A 17779-nucleotide genomic window follows, 5' to 3' on the forward strand; every position below is an offset into this window, starting at 1 on the left:
GAGAAGGTGGTGGGGTGCCCAAGGCTAGTAAGGTTCTCAAGTGAATCATAGAATTGTAAAACAGATTAGGTTGAGAGGAACGTTGAAGATCATTAAGTGCAATCTTTAAATGGCTGTCTTTGAAGTTTCTGACCGCTGATGGCAGACCAGAAAATTCCCATGGGGATTCTGCTTAACTGACCTCCCAGGGTGCAAGGTCTGCTGGCTTCCTCTCTTTGCTGGTGCAGCAGTAGAACTGGATGAGCACAGCAGGAAAAAATGCAAAATTCAACATTTCATCTCTGAGCATATGAATAAATATATTATTTTGTCCAAAATTTGCCATGAAATCTTACTTACTAGAGAAGTAAAAGTAGAAAAAGCTGTAATACAAGCAACTAAGTTTACTTGTCATCTCTGGAAAGAGCAAAGCTGTTGCATGTTCCCCTGTTTGACTGTTCTCTACCTCACAAAGAATGGAAGCTGCAGCCCTCCTTCTCTGTAAGCCACCACCTGTTCCTGCAGGGACAAATAAAGAATTATCATGTTACTCTCTCATTTTAGCCCAAATCTAACACAATAGTAAAGGCTGTGTAAATATTAGGTACCAATCTCTATACAGGCTAGAAATAAAAAAAAAAATAAAATGTTTTCCTAAGCTGCCCACTGTTATTTTCTGGGGAGGGGGAAGAAATGAAAATAGTAATTTTTTCAGAGAAATTAATCCTGGCTTTAAAATTTTTTACTTTTTAAATTTCTGAGTTGTGCTTGTTTTCCCTAAAAATTACATTTATTTTTTTTAAAAATAACAGAAAATAAAATAGTTAGAAAATAATAGCAATTATAAATCAAGGTGTTCTGGAACAGCATTACTCTTCTAATGACAGGCATCATAGCCACTTATGCCACATTAAAAAACTCACTAAAATTAGCAAATAATTGTATCGTTAATATAATGAAACAAATGTTTTAGAGGCTGAAACTGAGAAGTTCAAGTTGTCTTCATGCCTTTCAAGACAGAAGTGTGCAAGCCTTCTGAGTTTTCTGAATCAGCATCCCTTGGAAGAGAAGACATAATAATTTGAAGTGAATTTTAAAAAAGTGTCTAAGCGGCTGAAAGGAATTTCGAGGTTCTTAACTCCACAGTACAGTGCCTAAATATTCAAATAGAGAATATTGAAAATGCAATTTCAGTACAGTAGACTCTAAGCCAAATGATGTCCCAAAATATATTTTCACATTTTTATCACTGTTGAATCACATCAATGTAAATATATACAATTGCTTAAAAAAAATAAATATGCAAACTATTAATGCCTCATCTTTCTTTTCCCAGTCTACTAACAAGCGCTTATTTTTTGATACCTTTGAGCTACGTATCTTCTCTCCCACAGTGTTCTCTGCTGACGAGCCCCTCCACAAAGCGCAGCCATGTCGTCCGACTCCGAGATGGCGATCTTTGGGGAGGCAGCTCCTTACCTCCGAAAGTCAGAAAAGGAGAGAATCGAGGCCCAGAACAGGCCTTTTGATGCCAAGACTTCAGTCTTTGTGGTACATGCAAAGGAATCCTTCGTGAAGGGGACAGTCCAGAGCAAAGAATCAGGGAAGGTCACTGTCAAGACTGAGGGTGGAGAGGTGAGTAAGAAACAAGGCTGAAGGACACAACTTCACTCCCAGTCTCAGCACTTAGCTGACATGAATATATCTCTCTCTTCATCTGACAGACCCTGACTGTGAAGGAAGATCAAATCTTCTCCATGAACCCTCCCAAGTACGATAAAATCGAGGACATGGCCATGATGACCCACCTCCACGAACCCGCTGTGCTGTACAACCTCAAAGAGCGTTACGCAGCCTGGATGATCTACGTAAGTGCTGGCAGCAGCCTTCCCTTGGGGAGCTGGGAGGAACCGCTCTGCCAGGCGGAGCGCAGCCAACGTGCCCTCTGCCTTCCTTGCAGACCTACTCGGGTCTCTTCTGCGTCACTGTCAACCCCTACAAGTGGCTGCCGGTGTACAACCCGGAGGTGGTGTTGGCCTACCGAGGCAAGAAGCGCCAGGAGGCCCCTCCACACATCTTCTCCATCTCTGACAATGCCTATCAGTTCATGCTCACTGGTGAGTGGTTTGCTCTGTCTCAGGGGAGTTGTACTATGAAATTCTCTGATGGGATACAGTCTCAGTAATGAGAGGAGACTTTTTCAAAGCTTTCACAGTTCTGATACATATATACACTTGTACGTTTTACTACTTTCACACCATTGTTTCCTGTATTTGAAATACAAAGAAACTCCTGCACTCAGGGAGGTGTTGTGGAGGTTGGTTGGTTTGTTTAAGTCTAGGTGAGAGCATGGAATTGCAAACATTAAACTTACCTGGCTACATTTCATTCTTTCTGTGTTGTTCATTGAGTTTTAAGCACTGTACTTCTGCCTCTTCCACAGATCGTGAGAACCAGTCGATCCTGATCACGTACGTACATCCCTGCTCGGGTCCCTGTGGGGCTGCCCAGTGCCAGGGGACCTCCTGCCTGACCACACGCTCTCTGCTTCTCTCTTGGGTTTGGCAGCGGAGAATCTGGTGCTGGAAAGACTGTGAACACAAAGCGTGTCATCCAGTACTTTGCAACAATTGCAGCGAGTGGGGACAAGAAAAAGGAAGAGCAGCAGACAGGCAAAATGCAGGTAAAATAACACACACTGGCTTGAATCAATGTTTTCCTCTGTTCCTGACATAATTTTTGGAAAGGATAACCAGCAATAATTATTGTCCTGCAGGGAACGCTTGAGGATCAAATCATCAGCGCCAACCCTCTGCTGGAGGCCTTTGGAAATGCCAAGACCGTGAGGAACGACAACTCCTCACGCTTTGTAAGCTGCTTATCCAAATTAAAATAACAGATCACATGCTCTTTCTCTGATAATGTACTGCAGTGTTAAATGTTAGTTTTGTTTGTTGTTACTTGTATTTTTATTTAGTAGAAGACAGACAGACAGAATGCCAGAAAACAAGGGAGGATGGTTAAGAAAGGATGGAAACAAACAGTGGAAAAAGAGAGAAAGAAAAAGAAGAATGAAAGAACTAGAGAGAAAGAAGCAGGAGTGGAGAGAGAAAGAGTGTTTCCGCTTGAATAATATGTTTACTTTATGTCAAATTTAATTAATCAGAAGTGAAATGGCTTATTTGGTTGCAAAACAGATTTAAGCAGCTGAACTAGTTAAACAGCTATTTCCATATCTTTAAGATTACTGCTCTATGTATGCAGAATATAGTTAGAGAAGTTTGGCTAACAAAATCCACTCATCTCTTCCTACTTGTCCATTCAGCATACATAAAAAAATCCAGCTGTGCCAGTGTTTATTGCTTTCATGGCCAAAAACGTAAAAGATAACTTTACGTCAGTGGTGGAAATACAGCTGATTCTTCAGAAAATGTCTCTAAGTAAAAACTTTGTACCTAGGGGAGTAAATAGCAAAACTCTGAATTTCAGAGATATTTTAATGATATCACTCTTAAGACATTTCTATTCCATTAAAGGGCAAATTCATCAGAATTCACTTCGGTGCCACAGGCAAACTGGCTTCTGCAGATATTGAAACATGTAAGAGACTTTCCTGAACTGTTCACAATCCATCAATTCACTGACCTACCCATACAACACCTTTTCACCCAACTATTTATCCTGCCTTCCCTGTTTTTCTTTGCATCTTCTCCCTACTTTCTTTTTTTTTGCTGTTTTGTCTTTTTTCTAACTAAACTCTTCCTCCAGATCTGCTGGAGAAGTCCAGAGTCACTTTCCAGCTCAAAGCGGAAAGGAGCTACCACATATTTTATCAGATCATGTCCAACAAGAAGCCGGAGCTAATTGGTAGGAAGAATGACTGCCTTGAAGGAAGATTGCTGAACATCAGCTCAGACTATTACCTGCTTGACTAAACTAAGCCTGCATGTTCCTTCTTACTTTCAGACATGCTTCTCATCACCACCAACCCATATGACTACCACTTTGTGAGTCAAGGGGAGATCACTGTTCCCAGCATTAATGACCAGGAGGAGCTGATGGCTACAGATGTAAGTGGCAATTTCAGAAGTTCTACCTATTTTCATCTCTCCCAGACGAAGCATTTATTGAATTGTTCCCACTGCAGAGTGCCATTGACATCCTGGGCTTCACTCCTGATGAGAAGACAGCCATCTACAAGCTGACAGGGGCTGTCATGCACTATGGGAACCTCAAGTTCAAGCAGAAGCAACGCGAGGAGCAGGCAGAGCCGGACGGCACAGAAGGTAGCAGCAACTTCAGCAAGTGACTCGTTCAAAAATCTTCTCTGTTTGCAAAGATGATATATTAGCCTACAGAGATAGCTACATCTTGGAGTACTTCTACATTCAAAGATCACTTCTCCTCTGTCACTGTCTCCCTCTCTGTGTATAGTTGCTGACAAGGCTGCCTACCTGATGGGTCTGAACTCAGCAGATCTGCTCAAAGCCCTCTGCTACCCCCGAGTCAAAGTGGGGAATGAATATGTGACCAAGGGTCAAACCGTGCAGCAGGTAATGATGACCTCGTGACTGGGAATATCTGGCTTGATTTACTCTCTTGTTCTGGGTATCATTTTCCTTTTGCTATGTTCTTCTTTATTTTAGGTGAACAATTCAGTGGGGGCTCTGGCAAAGGCTGTCTATGAGAAGATGTTCTTGTGGATGGTTGTTCGCATCAACCAACAGCTGGATACCAAGCAGCCCAGACAGTACTTTATTGGTGTCCTGGACATCGCTGGCTTTGAGATCTTTGATGTAAGGATTCCAGGTTTGAGGACAACCCTTTCAGGAGGAGATTATTATATCAGAAGACTTCCAAGCAATAGTCTTCTGAAGATTTAACACACTAGTCACTTCCAATTTTCTGGAAAAAGTCCTTGATTTGCAGCACAAAGCAAAATATTCAGATCTTTTATGAATGTAAGAACAGAGTTAGGTTGCTTGTGTACAAGTAGCAAGTATAATTTTATATCTTGTGACAGCTCAACAGTTTGAGCTTAATGTTAATTTTAAAAAAAAACCCATCATAATTACAGTAATTTTATCTAAGAGCTTCTAGAGCAGAACTCGGATTTAGAGAAACATTGACAAATATATAACAGGTTAAAGAGGTGTAAATTGTTTAAAGGACCAAGAAATGAATTTATAAGTGTTTAATCAGACATATCAAGCATTTAAAAATTGGACACCAGGGCATAGACTCATCTTTTTTGCTGAATAAAAAAAATACCAAAGTACTTTATGAAGTTTAGGAGATTCACTGGGAATATCTGCTGTGGGGAAAAAAAAATCCATTTTCATTATGTAGGTATTTCTTTAGGGAACTGAACCATTGGGCGATCCTGATAATACAGTTATGTTTTACCTGGGGAGACTTCTTAAGGGTTGGGGATGATCAAGATCTCTTCATATTGACAAGGGATGGTTTGGGTTTGTCTGGTTTTTTTACATTTGGCAGTTCAACAGCCTGGAGCAGCTCTGCATCAACTTCACCAATGAGAAACTGCAACAGTTCTTCAACCACCACATGTTCGTGCTGGAGCAGGAGGAGTACAAGAAGGAAGGAATTGAATGGACATTCATTGACTTTGGGATGGACCTTGCTGCCTGCATTGAGCTCATTGAGAAGGTAAAATTCTAGTTCAAAATACCTTGTGTTTTCAGAAACCTGTTATTTTAAATTGAAAATGGTTAAATACTACTCAAAAGAAAGGCGTCTTTAGTGTCATGCATTCTGTTTTAGTTGATGAAATAGCTCTTGTTGTGCATTACAGATATTACAAAGGCTACAGGTAATGATGGAAGTCATTCCCCACACCTCCCCTCTGTGTAAAAGATTGCTTGAGTAAAGGATGTTGTGTCAAAATCACAGAGCCGCTCCCAAAGGAAAATAAAGTACTTTCTTAATGTTCTGGAATAAAGTTATCTGGACAACACATTTTTGCTAGATGGTTCATAGTAAAGTAAGTACAGGCCAATGCAATCAGTGCTTGACCTCTGAGGGCAAGAAACTGGAAGAGATTTATAGTTCTGTACAATTTAGGCAGTTGGTTATAAGTACAAGAACTGATGCAAATATACAATGGACACATTGGTGAAAGACAGTTTTAAAAATAATCTTTCTCCTCCTGATTGTTTGTGTTTTGGCATAACAAATATTCTTGAATCACTGTGCCCAAGCGTGAGTGAAGCACGTGAATCTTTTAAAGTCACTTTTTAGAAAGAAATCTTCTTCGTGGCAAGGGTATTGGTTTGATTCTCAGCTTCCTGTCTTTTGCTATTCCTTTTAAGATCAAGTTGTGATTATATTATTCTACAGGCATTTTCTATCCCTTTTTTTCCCAGCCCATGGGCATCTTCTCCATCCTGGAAGAGGAGTGCATGTTCCCCAAGGCAACTGACACCTCTTTCAAGAACAAGCTCTATGACCAGCACCTGGGCAAGTCCAGCAACTTCCAAAAGCCCAAACCTGCCAAAGGCAAGGCTGAGGCTCACTTCTCGCTGGTGCACTACGCTGGCACGGTGGACTACAACATCACTGGCTGGCTGGAGAAGAACAAGGACCCCCTGAATGAAACTGTCATTGGGTTGTACCAGAAATCATCTGTGAAGACACTGGCTTTACTCTTTGCCTCCTATGGTGGAGCAGATGCAGGTAAGTTTACTAAAATTCCTTTTCCCCCACCGTTTATGATATGTGAAGATGCAACAAAGAAAGATAATATTAAAAAATGTTTTTGTAGAGGCTGGTGGAGGTGGTGGTGGCAAGAAGGGTGGCAAGAAGAAGGGTTCTTCTTTCCAGACTGTCTCAGCTCTTTTCAGGGTAAAGTATCAATTTCATTCTCTGCAAAGTGACACAAATAGAGTTTCAAATCTGAGGTATCTAAACTCCTGTTCTTCTCATAACCTTGGTTGTATGATGAAGTGATAATAAGTATGAAGTGGGCAGAAGTTATTCACTGTCTTTTCCTACAAATTATCGGTTCAGTTTGGGATATTTTTCCAAGCAGTTTACACCTGATCTCCTGTATTTCTTCTAAAAGTTCACTGACTCTTTGTGAAAAACGATTTTCAGAATATGGGATGTAATATAAATGTCAAGCCTGTAAAAGCTTATGTTATGATTTTTATACAGTGGTGTTTTATTTCCTCCAGATTAACTTGTGGAATTGTAAACCTTTCTAATGATTATACTTACATATATATGAGATTTGATTGATTGTAAATTGGAAATTTGAAAGCTTCTTCCACCTAAGATTTGTTATATTAGCTCCTTAGCATCTAGAGATGGAGTATACAGAAGTAAATGGTTTTAATCTAATATGATACATATAATCCAATAGGAGAACTTGAACAAGCTGATGACCAACCTACGCAGCACTCACCCCCATTTTGTCCGTTGCATCATCCCCAATGAAACAAAAACACCTGGTAAGACACTCAAACTGAAAGAGAACTTTCTCTGACACAGCCTCTCCCCTCTGTGCTGCGAACTGTGGTATTCATTTATGCTCTCAACTTGAAATAGGTGCCATGGAGCATGAACTGGTGCTTCACCAGCTGCGCTGTAATGGCGTGCTGGAAGGGATCCGAATTTGCAGGAAAGGATTCCCCAGCAGAGTTCTCTATGCCGACTTCAAGCAGAGGTAAAAGTGCTGCACTTCTCAGCATCATTAAAAGCAATGTTGGTTCATTCGTATAGGTTCGAATGGCTCTGTGTATGACCTGCTGGGCTTCAGTAGCTACTGTGTGTGTTTGGGAAAAACAGCCTTGTCTGCCTCATTCCACAGGTACAAGGTGCTTAATGCCAGTGCCATCCCAGAGGGACAGTTCATCGACAGCAAGAAAGCTTCTGAGAAGCTTCTTGGATCCATCGATGTGGATCACACCCAGTACAAATTTGGCCACACCAAGGTACAAACCCTCCCTGACTCACTCACTGGGTGCCTGTGCTTGGGCTTTACCTGACAGTGATGTGCTGCAACCTTCCCTTTCTCAAGGTGTTCTTCAAAGCTGGGCTGCTGGGTCTCCTGGAGGAGATGAGAGATGAGAAGCTGGCACAGCTCATCACCCGCACTCAGGCCAGGTGCAGGGGCTTCCTGATGAGAGTGGAGTACCAGAGAATGGTGGAGAGGAGGTAGACATTCCTCATCATCAGTTAAAGTCACTGTGTGGGGGTTAAAGTCTTGGCACTCATCATATGGAAAATATTCAATGTACCTTTTAATTACGCTTCAGGGAGTCCATCTTCTGCATCCAGTACAACATTCGTGCATTCATGAATGTGAAGCACTGGCCCTGGATGAAGCTGTTCTTCAAGATCAAGCCCTTGCTGAAGAGCGCAGAATCTGAGAAGGAGATGGCCAACATGAAGGAAGAGTTTGAGAAAACCAAGGAAGAGCTTGCCAAGTCTGAGGCAAAGAGGAAGGAGCTGGAGGAGAAAATGGTGAAACTGGTTCAGGAGAAAAATGACCTGCAGCTCCAAGTGCAGGCTGTGAGTAAGATGACTATTTTTTTTTAGAGTGAAAAGGTGTAAATCAGTTCTAACTCTTCTTTCATACTACAGAACTCTCAAATTGCACACTAAACTGCTTTGCAAAATATTCTAAGCTGATTTCCAGCCACATTCTTTCCCCATGCAGTCTTGCTATGTTTCTCACTCCACTTGCTAAAGTGGTGTTTAAGCTAACAAATGATTTTATGGTTTCAGTGTCTACCTGGATGTGTCTTCATGGGAGTTCATGACATAAAGCCTCATTATAGTCACTGTAGTATATTGAGTGGAATGGGGACAGTGATACAATTGACCAACTATTCTGCCTGAATTCAGTTGCTGACATGAAGTGCCATTTCTTATGGTACATCTCACCTGAGCTTCTCTAGCTCCTGCTCCTGGAAGATGCAGATATCCATTACATCACACAATACAAGTGCCAGCCTTGTATGTTCATCACCAACACCAATGGCAGTGTCAAATATTTTCTCAGTGGTGGAATTATTTGCATTTCTCAGTATTTCCATATAAATTTGAATAAGGTGCATTATAAAATACAATCACTTCCTAAAGGAGGAAAGGGAAACGTCAATTAAATCCAAGTCATCCACTGATCTACCTAAAAGAAACCAGATGAAACGTAATGGAGGTGGGCACCATATCTGATAATGAGAGACCTCAGAAAACAATAGAACTGACTAAAACTTTATTCTAAGTTTGTGATATGTAATATAAACGAGCACTAAGCTTTTAGTAAAAAGTTCTCCTAAAGTGATCCCAAAGGTCTCACTGATGCACATCTATTACTTCAACATTGAATAACTACTCCTGTGTTTTCCCACCAGGAAGCTGATGCTTTGGCTGATGCTGAGGAAAGGTGTGACCAGCTCATCAAAACCAAAATCCAACTGGAGGCCAAAGTTAAAGAGATAACAGAAAGGGCAGAGGATGAGGAGGAAATCAATGCTGAGCTGACAGCCAAGAAAAGGAAACTGGAGGATGAATGTTCAGAGCTGAAGAAAGATATCGATGACCTTGAGTTAACACTGGCCAAGGTTGAGAAGGAAAAACATGCCACAGAAAACAAGGTATGAGGCAGAAACTGTCACTCCCATGTCAGGGAAGAGCACTGTGCTGTTACAGCACTGCTGTGTCTACTTCCTTCATCACACTTGCTCCCTTCTTCTCCAAGGTGAAAAACCTCACCGAGGAGATGGCAGCCCTGGATGAGACCATTGCCAAGCTGACAAAAGAGAAGAAAGCCCTCCAAGAGGCCCATCAGCAGACACTGGACGACCTGCAGGCAGAAGAGGACAAAGTCAATACTCTGACCAAAGCTAAGACCAAGCTGGAGCAGCAAGTGGACGATGTAAGCACACGAGCATTCAGCAAGAACAGGACAGGTATGGAGTTAGACCTGGCTGGCAGAGCACTGATGGTCTTGTTGGTTGTAGCTGGAAGGGTCCCTGGAGCAGGAGAAGAAACTGCGCATGGACCTGGAGAGAGCTAAGAGGAAACTCGAAGGAGACCTGAAGCTGGCTCATGACAGCATAATGGATTTGGAAAATGATAAGCAGCAGCTGGATGAGAAACTGAAGAAGTAAGTGTGGCTGTGGGCACCTGAGTGTGGGGCTGATGCACTTGCCTTTTTCCTTTGAGCTCTAACACCATGTCCTTTGCCCCAAGGAAAGACTTTGAAATCAGCCAGATCCAGAGCAAAATTGAGGATGAGCAAGCCCTGGGCATGCAGTTACAGAAGAAGATCAAGGAGCTCCAGGCAAGTCTCTGTCCTGTCCCCTCTCTCACCCTGGCACAGGTCAGGCAGGAGGAGGGCATGGGTGTGAAGGGTTCCCAATGTTCTCCAGGCTCGGATTGAGGAACTGGAGGAGGAAATTGAGGCAGAGAGAACTTCTCGGGCAAAAGCAGAGAAGCATCGGGCTGACCTCTCGCGGGAGCTGGAGGAGATCAGCGAGCGCCTGGAAGAAGCAGGAGGGGCTACAGCAGCTCAGATTGAGATGAACAAGAAACGTGAGGCAGAATTTCAGAAGATGCGTCGTGACCTCGAAGAGGCGACGCTGCAGCACGAAGCCACGGCTGCCGCCCTGCGCAAGAAGCACGCAGACAGCACAGCTGAGCTTGGGGAGCAGATCGACAACCTGCAACGAGTGAAGCAGAAGCTGGAGAAGGAGAAGAGTGAGCTGAAGATGGAGATTGACGACCTGGCCAGTAACATGGAGTCTGTCTCCAAAGCCAAGGTACTGAAAAGTATATTGAAAACAACTTTAAAATAAATAATGTTGAATCATATTTTTAAAATACAGTCAGGTTACAATATAACTCCCATTCTCAGCAAGGAACTGTATTTCTAACCCTCTAACACCGAGGAGCAGAATATAGCTTGCACATCTGTTCACATTTTTCTGGTGAGAATCATGCTGTTTAGAATAGGGACGAATCCAGATATAATTATTCTCTGTGATCTCCACAGGCAAATCTGGAGAAGATGTGTCGCACACTGGAAGACCAGCTGAGTGAGATTAAGACAAAGGAAGAAGAGCATCAACGCATGATCAATGACCTCAATGCTCAAAGAGCTCGTCTACAGACAGAAGCAGGTGAGAGTCTCCTCCACGCAGTGGAACGGGAGGACATCATAAAACAGCTTGTTAGGGTCACAAATGAAAATGAATGTATTCTCTGTTTGCTTTCCTAGGTGAATATTCACGCCAGGTGGAGGAGAAGGATGCTCTGATTTCTCAGCTGTCAAGAGGCAAGCAGGCATTCACCCAACAGATTGAGGAACTGAAGAGGCACTTAGAGGAAGAGATAAAGGTGATGAGTTTTCCTACAGCTAATCACTGAAAGCACTCCTAACTCCAGACTGCCTAATGGGGACAGGGTATGGTTAGCACAGGCCATACTGGGAGAGGGTTTCATTTCTGTAGGAAGTGCGATTAGTGGATTTTTGCCCTCCATGCTTACGTCTGTCCTTCACTGCAAACACCTACACCCTCCAACAGCCTTGTTTGCAGCTTAAATTCATTAATTGGATGAGATTTTTCCAGGGTATTACCATTCCTTATTCCAATCCAACTATATCCCCAGGCCAAGAACGCGCTGGCCCACGCCTTGCAGTCTGCTCGCCATGACTGTGACTTGCTCCGCGAACAATATGAGGAGGAGCAGGAAGCCAAGGGGGAGCTGCAGCGAGCCCTGTCCAAGGCCAACAGCGAAGTGGCCCAGTGGAGAACCAAATATGAGACGGATGCTATTCAGCGCACGGAGGAGCTGGAGGAGGCCAAGTACGTAGAGAAAGTGGGGAAGACAAAAAAAAGTGTCAAGAATGTCAAGGGAAATTTGAAGACACAAGTGTAATATTGTCATAAAAATTGAAGTTGTACTTTGAGGCTGGGTAAGGGCTGAGGTCAACTATATATTCCAAAGGATGTGTTTTAGGAACATTAGAGGGAAATATTCCCCAGATGCAGAGATTGGTACAGAAGGTGTTAGACACAGAAGGCATACTAGTCATTCAAGCCTGGAAATCAGAACTAGGAAAACAATCCCTGGCTGGGAGAGGACTTGCACTGTCTGTGCAAGTGAAATGCTAAAATATCTTGTTGTGAAACACCCATTAGCCACACACCAGAGCCTCCCTTTTGATCTGAAACAACGAGCTGTGCTTGTATTTCCCAGGAAGAAGCTGGCTCAGCGCCTGCAGGATGCAGAGGAACACGTTGAAGCTGTCAATGCCAAATGTGCCTCCCTGGAAAAGACAAAGCAGAGGCTGCAGAATGAAGTGGAGGACCTGATGATCGATGTGGAGCGATCAAATGCTGCCTGCGCAGCTCTGGATAAGAAGCAGAAGAACTTTGACAAGGTCTTTTGCGGGTTCCAGCCCTGGGGTTCCTGGACAGGGCATGTCCTCGCAATTTCCACATCCATGTTAATGCCTGTTTTCTCTTCAGATTCTGGCAGAGTGGAAGCAGAAGTATGAGGAAACACAGGCTGAGCTGGAAGCCTCCCAGAAGGAGTCTCGCTCTCTCAGCACGGAGCTGTTTAAGATGAAGAATGCCTATGAGGAGTCCTTGGACCACCTGGAAACACTGAAGCGTGAGAACAAGAACTTGCAGCGTAAGTCCCTGGCCCTCAGTTCCTTGCAAGGGCTTTCTTTCAAGGTTGTCACATTAAGTGGATCTGGGCCTACAGTGATGTCTATCATCTTGGTGCACTGGGGCTTTTCCCCATTCTGATCTGTGCCTGACCATGCCACTTTCCACCCTTCCTTGCAGAGGAGATTTCTGACCTCACGGAGCAGATTGCAGAGGGAGGAAAGGCAATTCATGAGCTGGAGAAAATCAAGAAGCAGATTGAGCAGGAGAAATCTGAAATCCAGGCTGCTCTGGAGGAAGCTGAGGTATCAGCCCATTATCACTGGTGTCTGCACTAAAAGTATTTGCAGTGGGGAAATATAGCCAAAACCTGAATGGTTCCCCTCTGTTCTGTCTGGGGAGCGCAGCCAGATGAGACTTCCTGAAATATTCTTTAATTATCTGGAAAGAAAGCAGCAGCTTTATTGATATAATAAATGTTTGTTCTAGGCCTCCCTAGAACATGAAGAGGGGAAGATCCTGCGTCTCCAGCTTGAGCTCAACCAAGTGAAGTCAGAGATTGACAGGAAGATAGCAGAGAAAGATGAGGAGATCGACCAGATGAAGAGAAACCACCTCAGAATTGTGGAGTCCATGCAGAGCACCCTGGACGCTGAGATCAGAAGCAGGAATGAAGCCCTGAGGCTGAAGAAGAAGATGGAAGGAGACCTGAATGAAATGGAGATCCAGCTGAGCCATGCCAACCGCTTGGCTGCAGAGGCACAGAAGAACCTGAGAAACACACAGGCAGTGCTCAAGGTATGTCAAGCTTGTCTAATATCACAGAATCATTGTATCATAGAATATTTTGGGTTGAAACGGACCTTCAAAGATCATCTACTCCAACCCCTCTGCCTTGAACAAGGACATCCTTTACTAGATCACACTCCTCAAAATTTCATCCAACTTGACCTTGAACACTTCCAGTGATGAGGCTTCCACAATGTCCTATCACTGGATACAAGGGAGAAGAGATCAGCACCTCCCTCTTCACTTGCCTCCTCAGGAAGCTGTAAAGAGCAATGAGGCTGTCCCTCAGCATCCTTCTCTCCAAACTGACAAATCCCACTTCTTCAGCCACTCCTCAGAGGACACGTCTTCCAGCTGTTTCACTAGCTTTGTTGCCCTGCTCTAGATGTATTCAAGTGCCTTAACATCCTTTATAAATTGTGAGGCCCAGAACTACATGCAGTACCCATGCTCAGGCCACACCAAAGGTTAATCCAACATGAATTCAGCTCCAGCCATACCTTAACTTTCTTGATCCTATCCGTAGACATTGAGCAGCACTCCGATATTCTTCTCAGGACACTTGTCTTTGGTTGCACTGCCTACGCATTTCCTTCTTACACTTCTGTTCGACAAGAGGTCTTTACTTACCCATGCTGGTCTCCTGCCTTCCCTGCCCAGTTTCTTACACATGAGAACTGAGAGCTCTTGCACTCTAAGAAAAGTCTTCTTAAAGATTTGCCAGCCCTTTTCTGCTCCTTTATCCCTGACGGCATCTTCCTAAGGGGGTCCAACACAGTGATTCCTTAAATAGCTGAAAGTCTGGTCTCCTGAAATTCAAGGTCTTATCTTTACTCTTCATCTGGCCCATATCCCTCAAGATTGTGAATACCACCAGGGGATGATCACTGCAGCCCTCGCTACCACCACATTGACATCTCTGATTAGTTCATCTATGTTGGTAAGCAACAAGTCCAGTAACACTTCTCCTCCAACTGGACCATCTATCCCCTGGATGAAGATACTATCCTTGATTGACTCTAGGAGTCTTCTAGATTACTTACAACTTGCCGTGTTGCTTTTCCAGCAGATGTCAGGATGATGGAAGTGCCCCAGCAGGATCAGAGCCTGGGTGTGTGATTCTTCCCATAGCTGAAGCAATAACCCTTTGGCAACAGGCTCCCCTTGGTCGTGTGGCCTGTAGTGAACACGAGGTTTCCTTTGTTGGCGTCTAATTTCTTCTCAGAAGCTCTCAGTCTGGCTCACCACTGTTTTTTCAAAGACAGCTCTGTGCAATTTCTCTATTTTTAAATAGAGGGCAACCTGCCCACCTCTCCTTCCTTGCCTGCCATTCTGAACAGTTTAAAGCCACTGGTTGCAGCACTCCTGTTATGCAATTCATCCCACCAAGTTTCAGTGACAGCTACTGGACAGATCATAGCATTCTAGCTGCCCTTTGGCTCCAACTCCTACTGCTTGTTACTTATGTTAAGCACATGCCACTCATCTTCTAAATCACTTGTCCCAGTCATGTGGAGTTTTAATCCTTCCCCTTGCACAGCCTTAAACTTAGGCAGGGCTGTCACTCAGCCTGGACAGTGCATAATACCACACATTCCTCTCCTGCTCACGTTCTTAGATACTGTGCAAAAATGCATAATTCTGCATAGAAATATATATTATATCTGTAGATACATCCATTATAATATATACATAGATACATCCATATATAATACAGGTATTATAATGAATTATTATTAGACTGGTGTTAATTGCCCTTATGCAACAGTACTGTGCCACCTTATTATTTCTCTTTCTCGTCTTACAGGATACTCAGATCCACTTGGACGATGCTCTGAGGACACAAGAGGACCTGAAGGAGCAGGTGGCCATGGTGGAGCGCAGAGCAAACCTGCTGCAGGCTGAAATTGAGGAGCTACGGGCAGCCCTGGAGCAGACAGAGCGCTCAAGGAAAGTGGCTGAGCAGGAACTGATGGATGCCAGTGAGAGAGTTCAGCTCCTCCACACTCAGGTTAGATTCATGAAATTCAAAATCTCAAGACCAATTCATTTCTCCCTTTCCAGATTTTTCTTCTGTGTAAATTCTTAAGTCATCTCTTGTAATAAAAGGCTTAACCTGAACCAGAATTGTTACATTTTTAATAATATTTGGAGTATAACTGAATGAGAAGGATTGCATTAACAGGAGTCAGAAGTGCTTCTTAAACGTTTAAGAACTCGCTCCATCTAGCTGTGTATGACCTGACAAGATGCATCATTTCAAGGAGGATGCTAATATTAGATATATAAATTATAACTTTCAATTTAAACAGTAAATTGCTAAAATAAGTGCTCTGTTTTGTACCTAACGACAATATTTTTTTTGTTGTTCAACAGAACACCAGCTTGATCAACACCAAGAAGAAGCTGGAAACAGACATTGCCCAAATTCAGGGTGAAATGGAGGACACAATCCAGGAAGCCCGCAACGCTGAAGAGAAGGCCAAGAAGGCCATCACAGATGTGAGTTGGAGGCTCCTTTCACTGGTTAAGATAAGCGCCTTCTCCCCAAGCACGTCACCAGTCTCACAATGGCTTTGACTCTCTGCTCTCATCAGGCAGCCATGATGGCAGAAGAGCTGAAGAAGGAGCAGGACACCAGCGCCCACCTGGAGAGGATGAAGAAGAACCTCGACCAAACGGTGAAGGACCTGCAGCTTCGTCTGGATGAGGCTGAGCAGTTGGCTCTGAAAGGAGGCAAGAAGCAAATCCAGAAACTGGAGGCCAGAGTGCGTAGGAGTTTTATCTGTGCATGAGTGAGCATGTGCCTTGGAGAGATACCAGGGAAGCTGCAAAGATGGGCTTCTCCTTGCAGGTGCGGGAGCTGGAAGGGGAGGTTGATGCTGAGCAGAAGCGCAGCGCTGAAGCCGTGAAGGGTGTGCGCAAGTACGAGAGGAGGGTGAAGGAGCTGACCTACCAGGTAAGGCTGGAGGTCTCCTTGGCCTGACAAGAGTTTTCTCACAGCAAGACAGATTTTATGCACACCATCCTCAAGGGGAATTTCCAACCTCATGCCATGCAGAATCAAGAATTCATTCTCTTTCCTGCTTTCCAACCCCTCTAGTCTGAGGAAGACCGGAAGAATATTCTCAGGCTGCAGGATCTTGTGGACAAGCTGCAAATGAAGGTGAAATCCTACAAGAGACAAGCTGAGGAAGCTGTAAGTATTGATTGGAGAATGGGCAAGAGCTATCTTCCTTGAGGGCAGCGCAATCATTGAGATGAGTAGGAAGATTAGGAAAGGAATATAGACAAAACTGCTAAGACACAACATTCTTGGCCACTTCGTTTGATTATTGTGTTGTGAGGCCTTGCTGAGTTCTGGGCACCCTGCAGCAGCCAGGGAGATGGAAAGATGTGCTGCAGCCTGTTTTGTACAGGAGGTCAGAATAAACAACCCCGGGGCGACATCCACTGAGTGAAGTCTGTGTGAGGTTTCTACGTAAGCAATAGGGGGTGGGAGTTTGTGCCTTCTCTGAGGGAAAAGTGCAGCTCCCCAAGGTTGAGGTGCAGGAAAAGGGAAAACCCTGCCCTGGGCTCCTCCCCACCACTTCTCTCTCCCTGCACAGGAGGAGCTTTCCAATGTCAACCTCTCCAAGTTCCGCAAGATCCAGCATGAGCTGGAGGAAGCCGAGGAGCGCGCTGACATTGCAGAGTCGCAGGTCAACAAGCTCCGGGTGAAAAGCCGGGAGTTTCACAGCAAGAAGATAGGAGAGGAAGAATGAGGACGTGTTGAGGCAACAAAGTGACCTGGGGGATGCACAAAATGTGAACCTCTGGGTCCCTTTCTTCTGTAATGAGTCTTTGTAGCTATGTCAATGTCTAGAGAATAAATACTGTAGATTCCTTTGCATACAGAACAGCAGTAGTGCTTTGGATGTTACAGTTCAATTCTGTCATTAATTAAGTTTGGAGCATTTTCAAATGAAACACTTGATTTCACTTTAACCCTAGGATAGCAGTTGAGATTTAATTATCTCATCTCCCTTATTTCTCCACTCTGTCCTATCACATTACTCAATAGGGAATAACACTAATTTATCTTCCATACTGACAAGAGGAGAGGTTCAGGACAAATAAAGGACGAGTGCCTTGAGGAGTCCTTGCTCTAAGTGAGTGCAGTGCAGAGAAACTCTCCTTGCTGGTCCCATTCTCACTTTGGCAACTTTGATTTAGAGGCAATTTGTTCAATTAAAAAAATGGAAAATGTTAGTCTATGATAACTTTTTGCGCCAAGGAATAACGTGGAGTTTCAAAAAGCTGAAGGAACTAGTTTTGATCATGCAAGATAAGACTTCAAGTAGGAAAAATGATGGGACTGTTAC

General features: G+C 43.8%; 1 protein-coding gene across 1 annotated transcript; it reads left to right on the top strand.

Annotated features, from left to right (window-relative positions):
• The first annotated feature begins 1395 nt into the window (after window positions 1-1395).
• LOC138728778 (myosin heavy chain, skeletal muscle, adult-like) lies at window positions 1396-17254 on the top strand. Its single transcript, XM_069872397.1, has 38 exons — window positions 1396-1614; window positions 1704-1847; window positions 1940-2096; window positions 2423-2450; window positions 2548-2662; window positions 2756-2848; window positions 3516-3579; window positions 3748-3846; window positions 3946-4049; window positions 4127-4265; window positions 4414-4532; window positions 4626-4775; window positions 5479-5649; window positions 6366-6675; window positions 6764-6843; window positions 7364-7451; window positions 7549-7666; window positions 7811-7934; window positions 8021-8157; window positions 8259-8514; window positions 9360-9602; window positions 9707-9883; window positions 9969-10114; window positions 10201-10291; window positions 10380-10769; window positions 11003-11129; window positions 11228-11346; window positions 11620-11816; window positions 12211-12394; window positions 12483-12648; window positions 12807-12931; window positions 13116-13424; window positions 15223-15426; window positions 15792-15917; window positions 16013-16183; window positions 16270-16374; window positions 16519-16614; window positions 17024-17254. Exons 1-38 carry the CDS (start codon window positions 1411-1413, stop codon window positions 17177-17179), a joined length of 5832 nt encoding a protein of 1943 aa, XP_069728498.1. The 5' UTR covers window positions 1396-1410; the 3' UTR covers window positions 17180-17254.
• The last annotated feature ends 525 nt before the right edge of the window (window positions 17255-17779 follow it).

Source organism: Phaenicophaeus curvirostris, chromosome 19 (assembly GCF_032191515.1).
Source record: "Phaenicophaeus curvirostris isolate KB17595 chromosome 19, BPBGC_Pcur_1.0, whole genome shotgun sequence".
Lineage (NCBI taxonomy): Eukaryota > Metazoa > Chordata > Aves > Cuculiformes > Cuculidae > Phaenicophaeus > Phaenicophaeus curvirostris.